The sequence below is a fragment of the Natator depressus genome, chromosome 5 (assembly GCF_965152275.1).
Source record: "Natator depressus isolate rNatDep1 chromosome 5, rNatDep2.hap1, whole genome shotgun sequence".
Lineage (NCBI taxonomy): Eukaryota > Metazoa > Chordata > Testudines > Cheloniidae > Natator > Natator depressus.
The window spans coordinates 80003687-80020483 of NC_134238.1; the positions used below are offsets into that span (position 1 = coordinate 80003687).

Here is a 16797-nt window from a genome sequence, read left to right on the forward strand (position 1 = left end):
ACACAAGTATCTTGAAAATAACCTTTTGCCATCTGTGTGGCTGCAGGCTCTCCAGAATTGTAGATCTCTGAGGCACTAAACAAGTCCAAAGTCCAAGACCTCCAAACGGTTCCAAAAGGACTTTTCACCACATCCACTGACACTGTTGAACTGCTTCTCTTTCCCATGCTGTTGCTACCATCAAAAGACATCAGGAATACTGGTGTGTGACCCTCTCTGACATACCTTTTGTAGGACAAGGAGGAGCTTTCATAGAAGACTTCAGTCCGACCTACCACATAAGAATCAAGAGGCATTTACTTCTATCCTATTCCACTGATTCCCACTCCCCAATCCCTTTCAGCACCACCATGTCCACACACAGTGAGCCTCCATAACAGCACCATAGCCTGAGGATTCTCTTTCTGCAGTGCTCTGGCAGGGGGCCAGCGCACTTTCCTTCTCCCTGTAGCCCACAGTGGAACCAGCATCTCTTCTTTCCCTCAGACTCTCTGTCTTTCGATTTGGGCCTGTATACCTCCCAGATAATTAATTTTAAAAGACAGCACTGCGTGCAGAAATACAAGGATGCAAGCTTCCTTTGAATGAAGGGCCTGGCCCTAGAAACCTTTACTCATACAAGTAATCCTTTCTCAAGTAGTCTCACAGAAGTAAGTGGGGCTATTCACATGAGTAAAAACTACTTGTGTGCATAAAATAAGGATTGGGCCTTTGAATGGGGGGGGGGGATTATTTTACACACACACACACACACACACACACACGAGACTGGGGGCAGAATATTTATTTCCGTATATAACCTTTTCATAACTCATTCAATTTTAAGAAACAGACAAAATCAAGTGCCTTAATTTTTCAACAGATTGAACATAATGTGTCTACAAACCAAAGAGGAGGAGTTGACCACAAGAACAGCTTTTGATAGTAAGTACAAAAGGTCATTGTATATATCAGAAGAAAATAAGGCAGGCTCTCCAAAACAGGTTCTGCTTTCTTGTTATCCCAGCAGCTAGTCTCAAGTTAAATACTGTAATCATGCCAGTCATTAGTTACTGCTCAGCCTCCTGTCTCCAGCCCGGAAATTAGTCTGCTAGGAGCCCAGATAGCTGAACAAGCAGTCACGTTTTATCATATAACTGAGTCTGGGAGGCCAATCTGAAGGAAAGCTACATGTGTTATATATTAGGGGGAAAATACCTAATTTAAAAGACCTTAATTTACAGAACAATAAAAACTATGCATTTGAAAATACAGTAATGTAAAAAGTAAACAAGACAAAGTCTTTTAAAACTCTAATGTGATTTACAAGGGAAGTTCATCTAAACTTTAACTATAACATTTTAGTTTAAAAATTAAGGACTGTTGCTAAAAAGCTTGTTTCAGAAGCAAACTACAGAGTTTTGTTTTATTTGTTTTACTGTGAACTATTATTAAGGTGCCTACTACCACCACTGTACATAAGAATCAGGCCTTTTTCATCTTATTTTATTACTAAAGGAAAAAATGTAAATTGCAAATTGCCATTGAAAAGAACAGACACGCATTATATTTTTACAGAGTTCTGTGTATGCTAGCTTACAGAAACCACACGAGATTAATGTTTCCCATAATTTTAAAATGACCAAAATATACGTTGGGGATATTATTTTTAATGAGCAATACTGCTGCTCATGACTTCATCCTTATTTATTTATTTTACAGGAATAGATGATTCAATATTCATATTTCATGGAAAACCTTTTTGAAAGACAGCAAGCACATCTACCATTAACACAGGCTGAAATTCACCTTTTCCATACGGTCCTCACATACCACTTAAGTTCTCCAATACCCCCTAAATAACGGTGGCTCAGACTGAGCAGACCAACAGGGAGAACTAGATGCCTCTTGCATGCTACAGAGGTGGGCTCATTGCCAATACCAGATTTATCAGCCTGAAGGTGAGCATAGAGGGTGAGCTGAGTATGTGCCCACTGCATCTGTATACATCATGGTCAGAAACATCCATACAAGGGGGCACTAGGAGAATGAACTGCTATCCCAGCCCATAGGCTAGAATACTGGCCACACAGTGGTTGCACTTCTGCCATGCAATCTGCTCACTGAGTTGGGGGTTGGATTTTGTCCACTCCTACCAATCCCTACTGTACCCAGGCTCTGGGCACAGTTTGATGAATTTCACCCTTAATGAGAAGACTTACAAATTCTAAATATCTTCCAAGTATTTTTAAAGTTGTGCCTGAAAATGTTCTCTCCCCTTTCCTCAGGAAGTGTTTCTTTCCCCACCCCCCAGTTTAATTTTACTAATATAAAGTACATTAATCCATAGACATACATTGTTTAAAATAAACCTTGAGACCGATACACAATTGTTTTTTCCATCTTTAATTATTTCAAAAACATCTACCAGGATTGCTTTAAACCACAGATCAAAAATATGCTACCACTCCTATAAGGTATATTGCCTGTTCACATAAGGATATTATATTACTGAGTAAGCATGCATTTAGACTGAGCAATTAATGTCAGATTAGGATCACACAGTCAGACCTTTGTTGATATTAAATGAGCAAAGGAAAGTGTGTAATAGTATGATACTGGTTCTGCTTTCAGCATCAGGCTAGAAGAAAGTCTTCATGACTTCCAGAATATATAACAATATTGCAAAATTCTGCTCAGAGTTCCTTCCATTGATTTAAATGGAGTTGCTTTGTACTTTCAGCAGTGTAACAGAATGCAGAATTTGGACAGAATTACTATGGTTGAAATTTTTAATTAAGCTAATTCTCTTGCTGGTCAGTTATTTACTGCAGGCTAAACCTCAGGTGATAATGCCATCCCTATCTGGCATGCCACTCTCTGTTCCTGTACACTCAGGCTAAGACCTTGAAAGCCACCTAAAAGATTTGGATGTCTAAACTTTATCCATCCAAATCCCCCGCAGGTGGCTTTGAAAATCTGAATCTAAAGTTTAATGAATTGTCAGAAAGCAGATTCTGGAACTGACATCTAAAACTCAACAAAAACTGTAAATACATAAGCTGAAGCATCTTCCTCTCATAGAATCTATACAAAACAATCCAAAACCATCTTCACAGCCAGATTTTGGCCCATTTACTCCATGAAGGGTCCCACGGAAGTTAATGGGACTATTTTCCGAGTAAGGACAGCAGAATCTGGTCCTCAGAACGTCTTAGTCTGATCTCACACTGGTGAGAATCAGGAGCAATTCCTCTGAAGGCACTGGCATTCTACTGAAACCAGCATAAGAAAGATCAGAATCAAGGCTATTACATTCAAGAGAAACCAAACAACAACATTCACACACAAACACCCCTCCCCCCCAAATGCAACAAAAACAATGTTTTATTATTCAGATAACAGCTTCATGTCCCTTGGGTATAACCTGAACCATTAGATTTGTATATGAGTTTTCTCCACTCTGAACTAAAGCTGAGATGCTCAGCTCCCTTAGGCTCCTTTGAAAATCCAATATAAATGAAGTGCACAAATTTTACCCAATGAAGAGGATTTCCACATATTTGTACATATATCAATATAATTCCCAACAGACTGCTGCTTCATATTACTTTCCACATTAATTAGTCTAAAGCAAAAATATACCAGAATTAGGTCTGGAGTTCACAGTCCCCATGGGATTTACTGGATAAGTAATGTATTATAATACCAAACACTAATCTAATAGTGGTAACTCTTAAAATCTGATATTCAGATTGACAGCAACAGGCAATTAGACACAAAGAGCCAAATTCATCACTTATGTCACTCTGCTGCTTGTGGCAAAGTATTGTAACCTCTAGTAATTTGCCTTTCAGTGGGTATATAAAACAAGTCAGGAATAGCAGGAATCAGGGCTTGCTCTATATTACTCCCCTTGTGTCAGTTTCTTTTCCTGCTACACTTCTACCCATTTAGCATGTAAGTTACACATGCAGTGTGTCTCAAATAAGTGTAAGATATATAAAAGTGGTAAAATACTGTGTTTTCTAATCACATTTGAACACTATATATATACTGAAGCTGAAACAAATAATTCCCTGGAAGTCGTTCCTCCTTATACCAGGTCTGAATTTAACCCAGTATGAACCTCAAATTTAAGAAGTCTATTTTCCCCATCAATGCATGTACACCTCCCTTGCGCAAATGGAACTAAGCACTTGCCTCTACAGGAGAGCAAACTCCTAAATTTAGGTGTTTAAAACAACATAGGATGATCAAAGATTCTTGAGGCACAATGCCGCTACTTTATAAAGGGCAATCCTACTGAGTATTTTAATGAGGGGGTAGGATAATGCATTCTAGCCATTAGCTTTTCACATCTCTGTTGCTCTCTTCTTCATTATGCTTTTTGATGAGAAAAGTTATTTGCAAACACACTGAAAATAAACTGGGCCAGAGAAAGACAAAGAACATTATTTTTGCCAAGCAAACCAGCATCAACGTAAATTAATGCTGACAGGATAACATTAAAGGATGTACAATTCTAGTGATTATTTTGAAAAGCAGTCTTCAAGAACATTTTAAATTAGAAAGTATGTTGAGTGACATTTCACTTTTAGCTCAATTTAGTATTAGTGTTCTTTTTGTTTGCCTGACAGATCAGAAGTATTTGGCAGGGATATTTGACATTGTTCATTTGAAGGCCTTGTGGTTTAAAAATAAAGAGAATACTCCTAGCTGTTACCTGCAACGTAAATTGAAGTATAACATATTTTGAGAGGGAAATATATTGTAAACCTGTTAACTGATCGACTGATTCCCGTTATTCTAAATTTTTATATATGGAACTATTGTCTTTCAAGACTAACATGACAATTATAGTTCAAATTCAACCAAAAACAATTTTATGTTTAGTACTAAATACTTTCAGCATTGTTGCGAGTGACATGGCTAGGACTGACGTTTCTGTCCTTGTAATAAATAAGCTGATGGCTTCTTCAGTAATAATAGTAAAATGATAAAATTACTAAATTAGGTCTTAATTCAGAAAAGCACCTAAAGATGTGCTTTCCTGGATAGATATGCTTTCTAGAATCATGGCCTTAGACAGTTATTATAATTTATCCATTTTTTCTTATTTTAAATGTTTCTTTAAGGCACTCTCACATCAGTATAAATAGCTCTATATATTTCCTTTAAACAATTACTGTATGGAAAACTGGGCCAAATTCTGCTCAGTAACAATTCTATGGTTCCAGTTCAATCAACAGATCTGACCCAGCGCACTCAGGGTAACTGACAGTAGGGTTTGGCCCACTGTCTATTGAATTTACATAAAAGATAATGAGAAATCTATAAGAACACAGCTTTTCCTCAATCACAACAAAAGCATTGTAATTTTCCGCTTGCCAACCAGATATGCAACAGTCACAAAGGAAAGAAAAATATTTTGAACAAAAGGCTTATTATAAATTTGCTTTCAAATTTGTTTATTCCTTTCTCTCCTTATTTTTCTTACCTCTTTCGCACTGAGGGCCAGTAAATCCATACACGCATGCACAGCGATTGGGTCCAATACAGCGTCCTCCATTCTGGCAACCATTTTCACAGACAGCTGTGTTTGAAAAAAGTTGAAATTCTGATGTAATATTAATAGTATAGCTTTGTAATCTATTTAAAATAAATTAACAAATAAATATACCTCATTGGTATTAGTACAGAACAGCAGATAGTCAAGGCTCAAAGACAGTTTTCAGTCAAATCTGCTCAAAAACTTTAGACTAAAACTTTTCATACTTACTATAAAGCTAAGGGAGATGTTTTGTTCATTCAGAACTCAAAAACTATTAGCTATACAAAGATCAAATTGGGTTTATCCATTAATCCCAAATAAGAATTTATAATTAGGATTAGTTTCGCAGGTTTTTTTAAAAAGTAAAATTCTTTAAAATATTGATCAAATCTGAAAAGTGCCATTGTAAAAATAGCATCATGGGGGGTTCATGTTTATTAGAGATGGTAGGAAATCTTTGATGAAAATCAAATTTCAATGAAAACAAAATTATTTTTGACCTTTTTATTGATTTCTGATGAGCTCTAATGTTAAAGTTCTTCCAATTTACAGTCCTCAATTTACAAGTAAAAATGATTTTTTAACTGCCCTACAAACTCAATCTGGACCTGAAATCCATGTTGGGTTCTTTTCTTCTTACATGTCGTCCCTAGTAATAAAGATTTTGCAGGCCAAATTCCAGGCTTGTTTGCACCTGTTTAAATGTGCTTAATTCTAAGCACATGCTAAAAAGCTCTGCTGAATGGGGATGGAATTAAGTAGCTACTTAAAATTAATCACAGGCTTAAGTGCTTTGCTGAATAATGGACCTGGCTGTGCAGCACTAACAGGCACAAATAGTAGTAAGAATTTATTTCTGCCATAAAATTAGTAGACAACTTGAAAACACATAAGAATCTCAGTTGTTCAATGAAAAGATGCCACTTTTACATATTTTGGTTTTAGAGTAGAACCATATTTTAATGCTTGGAACTCTGTCTTTAGTTCAACTCCTGGGCAGCATGCGAAGAGCATGGGAGGTGTGTGGGCAAAGGTGGCTTAAAGTCGACTTTGGGTTTCCCTGCTTCTGAGCCTGATAAATAAAGTTTATTCTCAGGCAAGACTTAAAGCAGCCTGAAAGCTGTTGTAAATTCCACTGGTTGCTAATGGTTCCCAGGAGCCCTTCTGGCAGTCGGGGATTGCTAGAGCACAAGTGTCTTCCTGAGCCATCCCGTTTCCCCAGCAACACTCCTGTACAGGCAACTGAGGGGAGGCAAAGAGGTGGAGTACAAACCGCTACTGCACTTCCACAGCACTACAGGATCCCTTTACATAAGCCGAGGCCTCAAGTGGCTGGACCAATCAAAGCAGTTTTACTGCACCACAGAATCATGGTGTACCATTTGTTAGACATCAATATAAAGTTAGAAAGGGAATCCTTCCCAATTAAGCTAATTGCATAACCTCTATATAGTCAGTCTTCATATATTTAAAAAAATGATTTTTCTGGAAAAAACTAAACTAGTTTCCCAAAAACTAAAGCTATAATAATTATATTTCATCCTGGGATATGTCGGTTATCCCAGGCCTGTGGGGTTCCAACATCAGCAAGTTTGCTAGGATGTGGTGCTTATAATGGCAAAGGTATCAGAAACTCTGACTTTACCAGCGAGTACGCAGACAGACAATGCAACCCCAAAAGTAGGTAGTGCTGGCCAGAAGTGGGCATGGCTAGGACACCTGGGAGATCCACTGATTCATCATATCTCCAGGTAGCCTCCACTAGTGAGTCACCTAAGGTGTCCTGGTCAGAAATTAAAGCTATCTACTTTTGGTGTAGATCACTAGAATGGAATGCAGTAGAAATATCATGTGCCTTCTCCAGTAGTAAATCTACTGATGGGTTACAATTTGCACATGCACACCATGTACAAATTTGTGTGAATCAAACAATGAGTGTCCTATAAATCCACTTGAATCCAATCAATGTCATATATATTCTTGAAACAATGAAGTATGAACTTCCTAGCAAAATGTGTGATATTGCTGGTATACAGCAATTCCCTCAGAGCAACCTTTCCTTTTTAAGCCCTCAAGAATTTTTACTGGGCCTCTAGGAAAGCAAGCATTTATAAACAGAATATGACTGTGAAAGAGAGAGTTCACCTGTCATACTGAAAAGATTATTAATTTTAGTGTCTTAAAGCAATTCTGCTTAAATCAGGGCTCACTTATTTCCAAGGCTGTACAGCTTTGCGCAGAAATATCACGTGCTCTGAAAGAACAGATTGCAACTACAGGACAGTTCCACTGTCTTTACAACATGCCTGAGCAACAGCAAAGAGAGATTTTGGTCTTAAAGTTTCTAGGCAGTCTTCCAACTCAGGTCCCCACAGCTTAGGACAGGTTATAAAAGCACTTGACTACCCTGTGCCAAAACAACTCTTTGTTAAATCTTTTAAATTGGAAAAAAATGCACATATAGTACACTTTGACTGACCACTACATCACAAAGGGAAACGCATAAAAATGTACTATTATCTAGAAGCGTGATAAAGCTTGTATTTCTTATCAAGGCCTAAACTGAATTACTTTTCACTCAAGACGTCAGTCCCATGTATTAAATGAAGCAACTTCTATGTTGCTGTTATAGCACGTAGTGGATGAATTACAATATTTTGTGGAACAAGAAGGTTTTTTAAAATCTCAAAACACAATGATGGTTTAAATTAAATATATTCATGTTATAATTTTAACATGACTTTCAATCCTATGTCTAGAAGCCAAATCCTCAAGCCCTAACTAAAGCACTGATCCTCCAGTGTGCTCTGTGCAATCCCAGGGGTCTGCCCATGCACAGCTCTTTGTAGGATCAGTGCTTAAGGATCCAAGCTGACTCCCATTGACTGGCCTGAATAAGACTCTCTAGGGTTTAAGCCCTAGGTTTTAAAGCAATAAAAAAAGCACTTTTTGCCACCAACGATCCTTTAGAACTATCTAATTCTCATGGGAAAAGTACCCCAAAATCATCATCACCACCATCACCATCAAAAATGTGAAAATTCATCCAACATATCACATGACATGTGCAAGGTTGCCCACTGAATGTTCTCCAGAGCTTTGCCCAGGCTTACAATGGGGCTGTCACTATTTCTTTAGGATGCTCTTCCACTTATGTCTAGATTTTTTTCCTGCTATTCAAACTACTTTTTCTTTTTACTTCATTGGTTTACCTCTACTTGCATACCCACAGACCACCTTATACAATTCTCCTCTTTTATTGACAGTCTCACCTCTCAAATACTTGTAACCTGTTATCAGATTCTCTGCTAATTAGTAATCAGTTGGCCAAATTCAGTTCTTCTAATCTTTCCTCACAAATCAATCTCTCTTTAATCATTTTATTGTTTTCCAAATTAATGTAATTTTTGACATCTTTCTGTGGGAGGTGCAAAGGACTCATGACAGGCGTGTAGATGCAGCTCAACCTGGTCCACGTAGCAAGGGACTTCTGTATTACATCCTCAGACATGGCACAATATCTCTGCATATGTAACCTTATGTATAGAATTGGATTATTTTTCTCTCCTACAAACTCCAAGCTACTCACATAAGCCAGGATTGTTGGATTGATCCCTGCTTGTCAAATTTAAGCACGAAACAGAGAAGTTACTTACGTTGTCCACAGTAAGTTCCAATGTACCCCTTCTGGCACTGGCATTGGTCATCTGCACAAGTACCACCATTCATACATCTGATACTGCACTGTTGTACTACAATGGAACACATATATACAGATTAATTTTATTATAATGGGTTTCCAAAAGTGGCTAACAGCAGTGTCATTCAAAAGCACATACACATAGCCATTTAAAGAATGTGTATATATGCCTACATTTGTGTGACAAATTATCGAGACATCTAAAACAAAATCTAGGGGAAAATAACTTCTCCAATAATATATGGCACAACTTGCAACTCCTAAATATCTAGAGGGATTTTGCAACCAACTTTTCATGCAAAAATTCAGAATTAGAAAATTGTATTACAAGATGTGTATGTACTCAAGGTATCTATGTGTGTTTAAACATGCCCACTTTTTGTCATATCACTCAGAGAGCAATGCCTATTGATAGAACTAAAGCAGTAAGTATAAATTACATATCTGTATATAGTGATGACTATGTATTTTATAAAGTATTTTTGAAAAATGGATGCTTATTGTAGATCAATTTAAGAGAGATCTCTAAAAGCAATGCAAATATTGTAAGTCCTTACTAGATTTTGATCCACAGGTAGGTGATATTTGTCCACTGGAGCAAGTGCACATATTAGGACGGGAACAAAATCCATCACCACAACTATTTCTACAAATTGCTGGGGAAGAAAGCATTTAAGAAGACAGTGAATAAGAATGTTTTCAGAATTAAGTTACAAAAGAAATGCTTGTTAATGAACTAAACTCATAACTTATTGTTTGAAAGAGAAGTAAGTCAGAAAACATGAATGCCTTGAATCAAGCCAGAAAATTGCTCAATTCAGAGATGCAGTTAAACAATGTTAGATATATGCCAAAATAAAACTCAAACATAGTACAAAGAGTTGATTTTTGGTAAATCATTTCTGTGATCAAATGCAAAGCAACATTCTGAAGATGGAAAGGGCCAAAATATAACTCTCCAAAATTGGGGGGAGGGGGAAAGGGGGAGGAATACACTTTTTTTTTTGTTTCCTAATTAGAAACAATAGCCTCCAAAACAAGCAATGGAATAGAGTAAAAACTATAAGTTTTAGACAGAATGACCTAAAGACAATCCAAGTAGGAAACTGAGATTTGACTGCACTTCATGCTCACTAAATACAAAAGCAATACATATTACAAATTCAGGTTATTGGATGGGTTTTGTTTGGGTCATGTATTTAAAAAAAATGTTAATTTTAAAATGATTTCAGACCTTATTTTGGAGGAGGTATTGTTTCATGGTCTCTGTGTATATAATGTCTTCTGCAGTTTCCACAGTATGCATCCAATGAAGTGAGCTGTAGCTCACGAAAGCTTATGCTCAAATAAATTGGTTAGTCTCTAAGGTGCCACAAGTACTCCTTTTCTTTATTCTTTCCTGATTAAGGATGGATTTTAAAAGTCAAGCTGACTTTTTGAAGGAGGACAGCGTTCGTATTTGGGGTCTATCAGATGTGGTATTATCTCTTTAAATAAACCTTCCTGTAAAGAATTAATGAAATCAGACAAACATGCAAACACTTCTATATTGTCATTAGGATGGTAGTTTTATGAAACTCTCTGGGAAGTACGTAAATGTTATGTAATGGGCTGTGCTAATATTAACCATCTATTGCTATCTTCATGCATGCATATTTCCCCACTGACTCTAATGGATGTTCTACTCACAGAACAACTATTCAAGCATGAAAATGCTAAGGGCCCAATCCTGATCTCTGTCCTGATTAAGACCAAGTAAATGTTGTGGGGAGTTTTGTACAAGGGACGGAATATGAGCCCCAGCACATTAGCGGAGCAGCACCCTACACAAATACCATTGAAGAACAAGTTCTTGTAGGAGACACTACACTTGTAGAGTCCACATGTGGATGACCTCAGCTCCCATGGTTCTTCGGAGACCCACATCTCCGAAGGCCTAACATCTCCACTAGTTTTGTGGGAGTGGGAAAGAAACAGAAACTCTGTTCTTCCAGATGGAAGAAAGCAAAGGAAATTTTGAGTGCGCAAAATTGCTTTCCAAGCCCCTACCTGAGAAAGCCCAGACACAGGCAGCATCTGTCCCAGAATTTTGTATTCTGGGTTCTGACTTAAAAAAAAAAGTGTTAATGAAATGAGAAATCTAACTTATCAAAGCAAAAATAAAGTATATTGTTTTCTTGCTCCATTCGCCAAGTAAAAATGTTCTCTCTAGGAGACTTACCAACTTTCCCCTCAAAACAGAAGCTCCTTATCAATGTCAAGCTAGGCAGGATTTTTCACGTGTGCCCACTGAAATTCTCCATTAAAGTCACACAACCCCTAGCTCACATTTTCAGCCCATGGACACCTTTCTTCAGTTGGTTACCTGTTGCACCACAGGGGGACATCAAAAACCTCCCACTTCCATCTATGAATATGTTGTCCCTGCACATCCTTACCCTCTGCTGACCTAAGCTTCAATGAATTTGATTCAGAAAAATGTTATGTACAGTGTCTCCTCTGTAATTGGATGTATTCATTACAAAATGATGGAAATACTCAGAGGCCTTCTAACCAAATAACCGGATTATAGTTTCTAAACTGATGAACACTTTTAGATAGAAGTTGCAATGCAGTGTGATGTCTTGGTGTAATACGTGCTGAAATTAACTCTTTTCAAGGAATACATAAGAAATTGTTAATATAGCCTACCAAAAATTCAACTAATCCTCACGTATATTATAACCCCCATGCTAAATTCCACCTGACATATTATCAGTAAATAGGTTTCTCATGGTTTCCCAAGAATTGGGATGGGTAAATTAAATAGTTTCACCTCATGAGACTCTTTTCCAAGATATCTAAGCAGAGAGAAATCAGCTCCTAACCTGACATGATGGTAATATAACAGCAAAGCCAAATAAAAAGAAAGCGGAAAGAAGACCTTGTTGGAAAAGGAGTCTTCTTGTGCCATTTGAGCCATAAACACATGCTTCTGCTTCTTCCTTTTTACTGTTCTCAGACAGTTACCACAACAAAAACCTTGAAAAGATTTTCTTCACAGAAAATTTATTCATCTTTATCACTCCAGTATACTCAGAAAGATGACATTTTCAGTCTGATGATACTCAAAAATCAGACTATATAGATACCAACTCTTTTATAGGAGTTGAGGGTGGAGAAGCTGAACAAATATCACTATCTAAGGGAGCAAATTTGGAAAAAAAGATCATTGAAGAAATTCCCATTGGAGGGGAGAGGAAGAGAGAATTCACTTTAATTCACTGATTTGTTAAAATTAGTAATATCGCCTTGATTAATGCAAAAATCAGAATCCTTTTTCATTGGCTAACTGAAAAGTAAGAGTCAGGCATCTGAATTACAACACATGGCCAATATCAGAGATCCAGAGTTGATTTTTTAAGTCATTCATTAACCCACAGAAAAATGGGCCAGCTCAATTTCCTGAGTAAACCAGGTCTACACTAAAAACTTTTGCCAGTATAATGTTGGTTGGTTAGGGGCATGATTCTTTATATTTTTAAAACTGGCAAAAAGCCCCAATGTAGACTGATTTATACTGGGGGGGGGGCACAAAAAACAAACAAACAAAAACCTAACAATGCTTATTTCATTTGGGGACTGGTATAAGCTATACGAGCAAAAGAACTCTTTGCTGGTATAAGATGAATCTCCACTGGGGTACTGCTAGTGGAGATAGCCATTTAGTTTGGCCAGAAAAGGCTGTAACTACAAAGTGTTCTAAAAGAGTCCCTGATCACAACAAAAGTATGAGTATGAATGTAGAAATATGTTCCTAAACTATCAAAAACATCTATTAAAAAGAGCATCGTGTGCTAACCATTTACCCAATCGCATAGTCATTTTGGCCCAATTTCTGCACCACTGAGGTCAACAGGACTTTTATCGCTGAGTTAACTGGGAGCAGGATAGGGCCCTTTGAGCAAATAAGTCACATATAAGTCAAATTCGAGTTTAGCATGTGAATAGATTCTAGGCTCAGGCCCTTAGTATGCACTACTGGCCAGATTTTTGAAGATTACAAATGAGAATTAGGCTTTCGGGGGCTTTGAAAATCTCATGGGGCACCACAGATACATCTTTAGGCACCTAAATACCTTTAAAATTTGTCCCTATATACCGAACATAAATTATACATTAAATTAAGCACACTCAGGTGCTCCTATTATTCAACAGCTAGTTTGGTATTGCTGTTATCTGAATTTGTAATTATCCTTTGCCTGTAAAACATTAAGGTCACTTGCTGGAGGATTCTCTGCACTCTGAAGTCTTTAAACCACAATTTGAGGACTTCAATAGCTCAGACATAAGTTAGGGGATTGTTACAGGAGTTGGTGGGTGAGATTCCGTGGCCTGTGTTATGCAGGAGGTCAGATTAGATGATCATAATGGTCCCTTCTGACCTTAAAGTCTATGAGTCTATGAACCTAAGATCAAGATCAAGGATATCTGGCATAGTTGGAGATAATGTTAACAAGACTGACTTAACTATGTAAAATAAACAAACGTGAAAACACCAGTAGCCATGTGCTGCCAGGCAGTGGCCTCAATGACATGGCAGGTTTTTCCATCTCTAACTTCTACAAGCCAACAGATTTTCCTCCCATCCCCCACTGAATGTCTGATTTGTCAGAGGAGGCATTACAAAGCACATCACAGCAGAACTGGAGAGCAATGTGTTCTTGAATTGCAAATTTGATGTATTTATTAGGTAAGAAAACAACACAGGTTAGTCAAAGGGTAGGATGAGTAGGTGCAGTTTTCATTAAAGCTGAAGTTCAAAGAGCAAAAAACACACTTCTGAAATTGACATTAATTTAACAGACAAAAACCCTTAAATTTTATATTTCCTTTATAGTTAGACAATTTTTCTTAAGTAGACTGCTCAGCAGACTCTCCTTTTTTTGCCAAGCCATGTCAACAATAGCCATATCTGTCAGTACAAAATTTAGCATGACCAGTGCAATAATCATTGAGCCTCCATGCTTTATAGCTATTAAAACACAACTAAAAATGACAAGGAGGAAAATAAGTGAACACCCCTACACATTAAAAAGTTTCCTATTATATCATTATATTGCAATTCCAAATTTACCACAGAAGTTTTAGAAAACTTCAGATCCCATTTGCTTGACATTTTTCTTTTTTCAGTATTGATCACTCAATTAACGATTTTTATTTTTTTTAAACTAAATTGATCCTTGCCTCTTGGCAAATCACTGTATTTTGTTTAGGGTATTCCTAAGGTTTTGGTTATGGGAACTCTGAGCCACTAAATCTATCATTTCGTTTTTGAAGTGTAACCTAGAAGACTGAACTTGCCAAAATGAATTACAAGATATATTCCACTATCTTATACTGGATGCAGCAGAAAAATTCAGAGAAGATTATTTCCCACGAGATTGTAAAAACCTAAAGTCAGACACTTACGAACAATACACTGATTTCCTCCAGGGAGCGTTTTCCATCCAGGGCAACAGTAGGAGTGGAATCTAGAGCCACACACGTTTGGTCTGTCACACACATACAAATAAATGTGCACACAAAAATGTCGGTCAATGTAAAGGCACATCCAGGTTTTTTAGATATGCAGAAGGGAAAGAATCTACAGTCCAGGTACAACAAAACAAAAACTGTATGAACTGCCAAACAAAAGCAAACAAACAAACTCCCCTTCCCCAACCCAAAATAAAAAAAATGAAACAAAGAAAAAGCACCTTCCACCACCACCTTAAACCGAAATTAATCATAGAATATCAGGTTGGAAAGGACCTCAGGAGGTCATCTAGTCCAACCCCCTGCTCAAAGCAGGACCAGTCCCCAATTTTTGCCCCAGATCCCTAAATGGCCCCCCTCAAGGATTGAACTCACAACCCACGGTTTAGCAGGCCAATGCTTAAAACCATTGAGCTAGCCCTCCCCCTTCAAATTCTTCCTCAAACCAAACAAAACCATCCTCTTTTGCAAGCACATCGTTTAACGTGCAAAACAAAGTCTACCTCAAAGTTTTTTTAAGGCTGTAATACCCATGATCACAAAATTGAAGCACTATTTGTTACTTCTTATTAGCACCACCTTTTCACGTTTACCTTTACAAGCAAACTATTTTTTCAAACATAATCACAGTATCTGAGGGTACTTTTTTTTAAAATCGTGGCCACAATTGCGAATTAAAACAACAACATTAAATTGGACTAATAAGTGAGTGTAAAAGGAAATGTCATGTGTGAAGAAGACAAACACAAGAGCCACCAGCTGCGGTTTTGAAGTGGGGAGAGGTTACACGGAGACCGCTGTGAATTGCGCGAAGGTAGCTGTGTGGGGATTACACGGATTGGTAATGGATTCCACTGAGGTGCTGGGGATTGGGGCTTGCCTGGCTGGGGCTGTGTGGACTGCCGGGCGGGATTGCGGGGTGTACCGATGTAGTTGTGGACTGAACGAAAGGGGTTACACGGCGCTGCTTGTGGACGGCAGGGAGGTGCTTGTGGCGCTGGGTTGCAGGGAGGTGAGCGGGAAGGGGCTGCCCGGGGGTGGCGGTGCTGCATTGTGTGCAGTAGCTGTGAGCTGCATGGAAGCGCGTTTGCGGTGAAGTGCTTCCCTACCCCCTGAGCACATCCTGCTGTCCTCTCCTGCGGACCCGGCTGGTGGCGGCCCCTGCCGCGTCCTCCCGATTCTCCGAGGCTGGGTAGATGGCGTCTGTTCCCCCCACGGGCCGGACCTGCTGTTGCTTTTGCTGCCCGGCTGCTCCCTGCGCCCACAGCGCGACACAGCCCAGCCACAAGCAATAAAGCTGCGGGCAAAGCCCCCGCTGTCTCCCCATCCTGCGACTGGACAGCTGGAAAACCCGACCAGGAGGGAGGCCGGGTGCAGAGTACTGAAACTTCCACTCCGGGGGCGTCTTCAGAGCGCAGCACTCGGCAGCTGGGGGGCCAGGGGGCCGCTGCTCCCTCCTTCCCTGCCCGGGAGGGACTGTGCCGCAGCCGCCTCTTCCAAAGCGCCTTCAGCAAGCCGCGGCGGGAGCACGCGCCGGGGCGCCCTGGGCTCCACGCTGCATCGCTCCGCAACGTGCTTTATATTTACAAAAGAGCGGGGACCGAGGTGAGCTTCAGACCGGCCCTGCGAAGCTCCCGGCACCCCGAGGAGTCACTAGGGCACAGGCAGGCTGCGCCGGACCTGTGCCGAGGGCAGAGCAATCCCGGCCGAGGAGCAGGAGGAGGCGGTTTGAGAGACGGATCCTGGAGGGGCGGCGAGGCCAGGAAGGTGAAGGGGCCCCCGGACGCTGCTGCCGCGGACCGGAGAGCCGCTCTGCGGAGGAGCGAGCTGAAGGATGCGAGGCGCTGGAGGGTTTTGAGGCAGGGCGGCCGCCTGCCTGCCTGTCAGTCAGTGGGGAGCCTCGCAGCTCCCAGCACGTGGGAGCGCAGCAAGGAGGGCGCGGGCCTGGGCGGGTGAGACCGGAGATGGGCGGGGGCTGCAGCCAGGGGGAGGAGAAGGAGGGGTTGAGAACAGGGTGGGGGAAGAGGTGCAGCGGGAAGAGACGGGG

General features: G+C 39.6%; 1 protein-coding gene across 1 annotated transcript in view; it reads right to left on the reverse strand.

Moving 5' to 3' along the window:
* The window catches only part of FBN2 (fibrillin 2), a 247755-nt gene extending 231109 nt beyond the window's left edge, over positions 1-16646 (reverse strand). The window contains exons 1-5 of the mRNA XM_074953067.1: positions 15860-16646; positions 14685-14767; positions 9791-9889; positions 9190-9285; positions 5480-5575 (exon numbers count right to left, since the gene is read on the reverse strand). Of these exons, the coding sequence (XP_074809168.1) occupies positions 5480-5575; positions 9190-9285; positions 9791-9889; positions 14685-14767; positions 15860-16077 (592 nt within the window). The 5' untranslated portion in view covers positions 16078-16646. The remainder of the gene's footprint in view (positions 1-5479; positions 5576-9189; positions 9286-9790; positions 9890-14684; positions 14768-15859) is intronic.
* Positions 16647-16797: the final 151 nt, after the last annotated feature.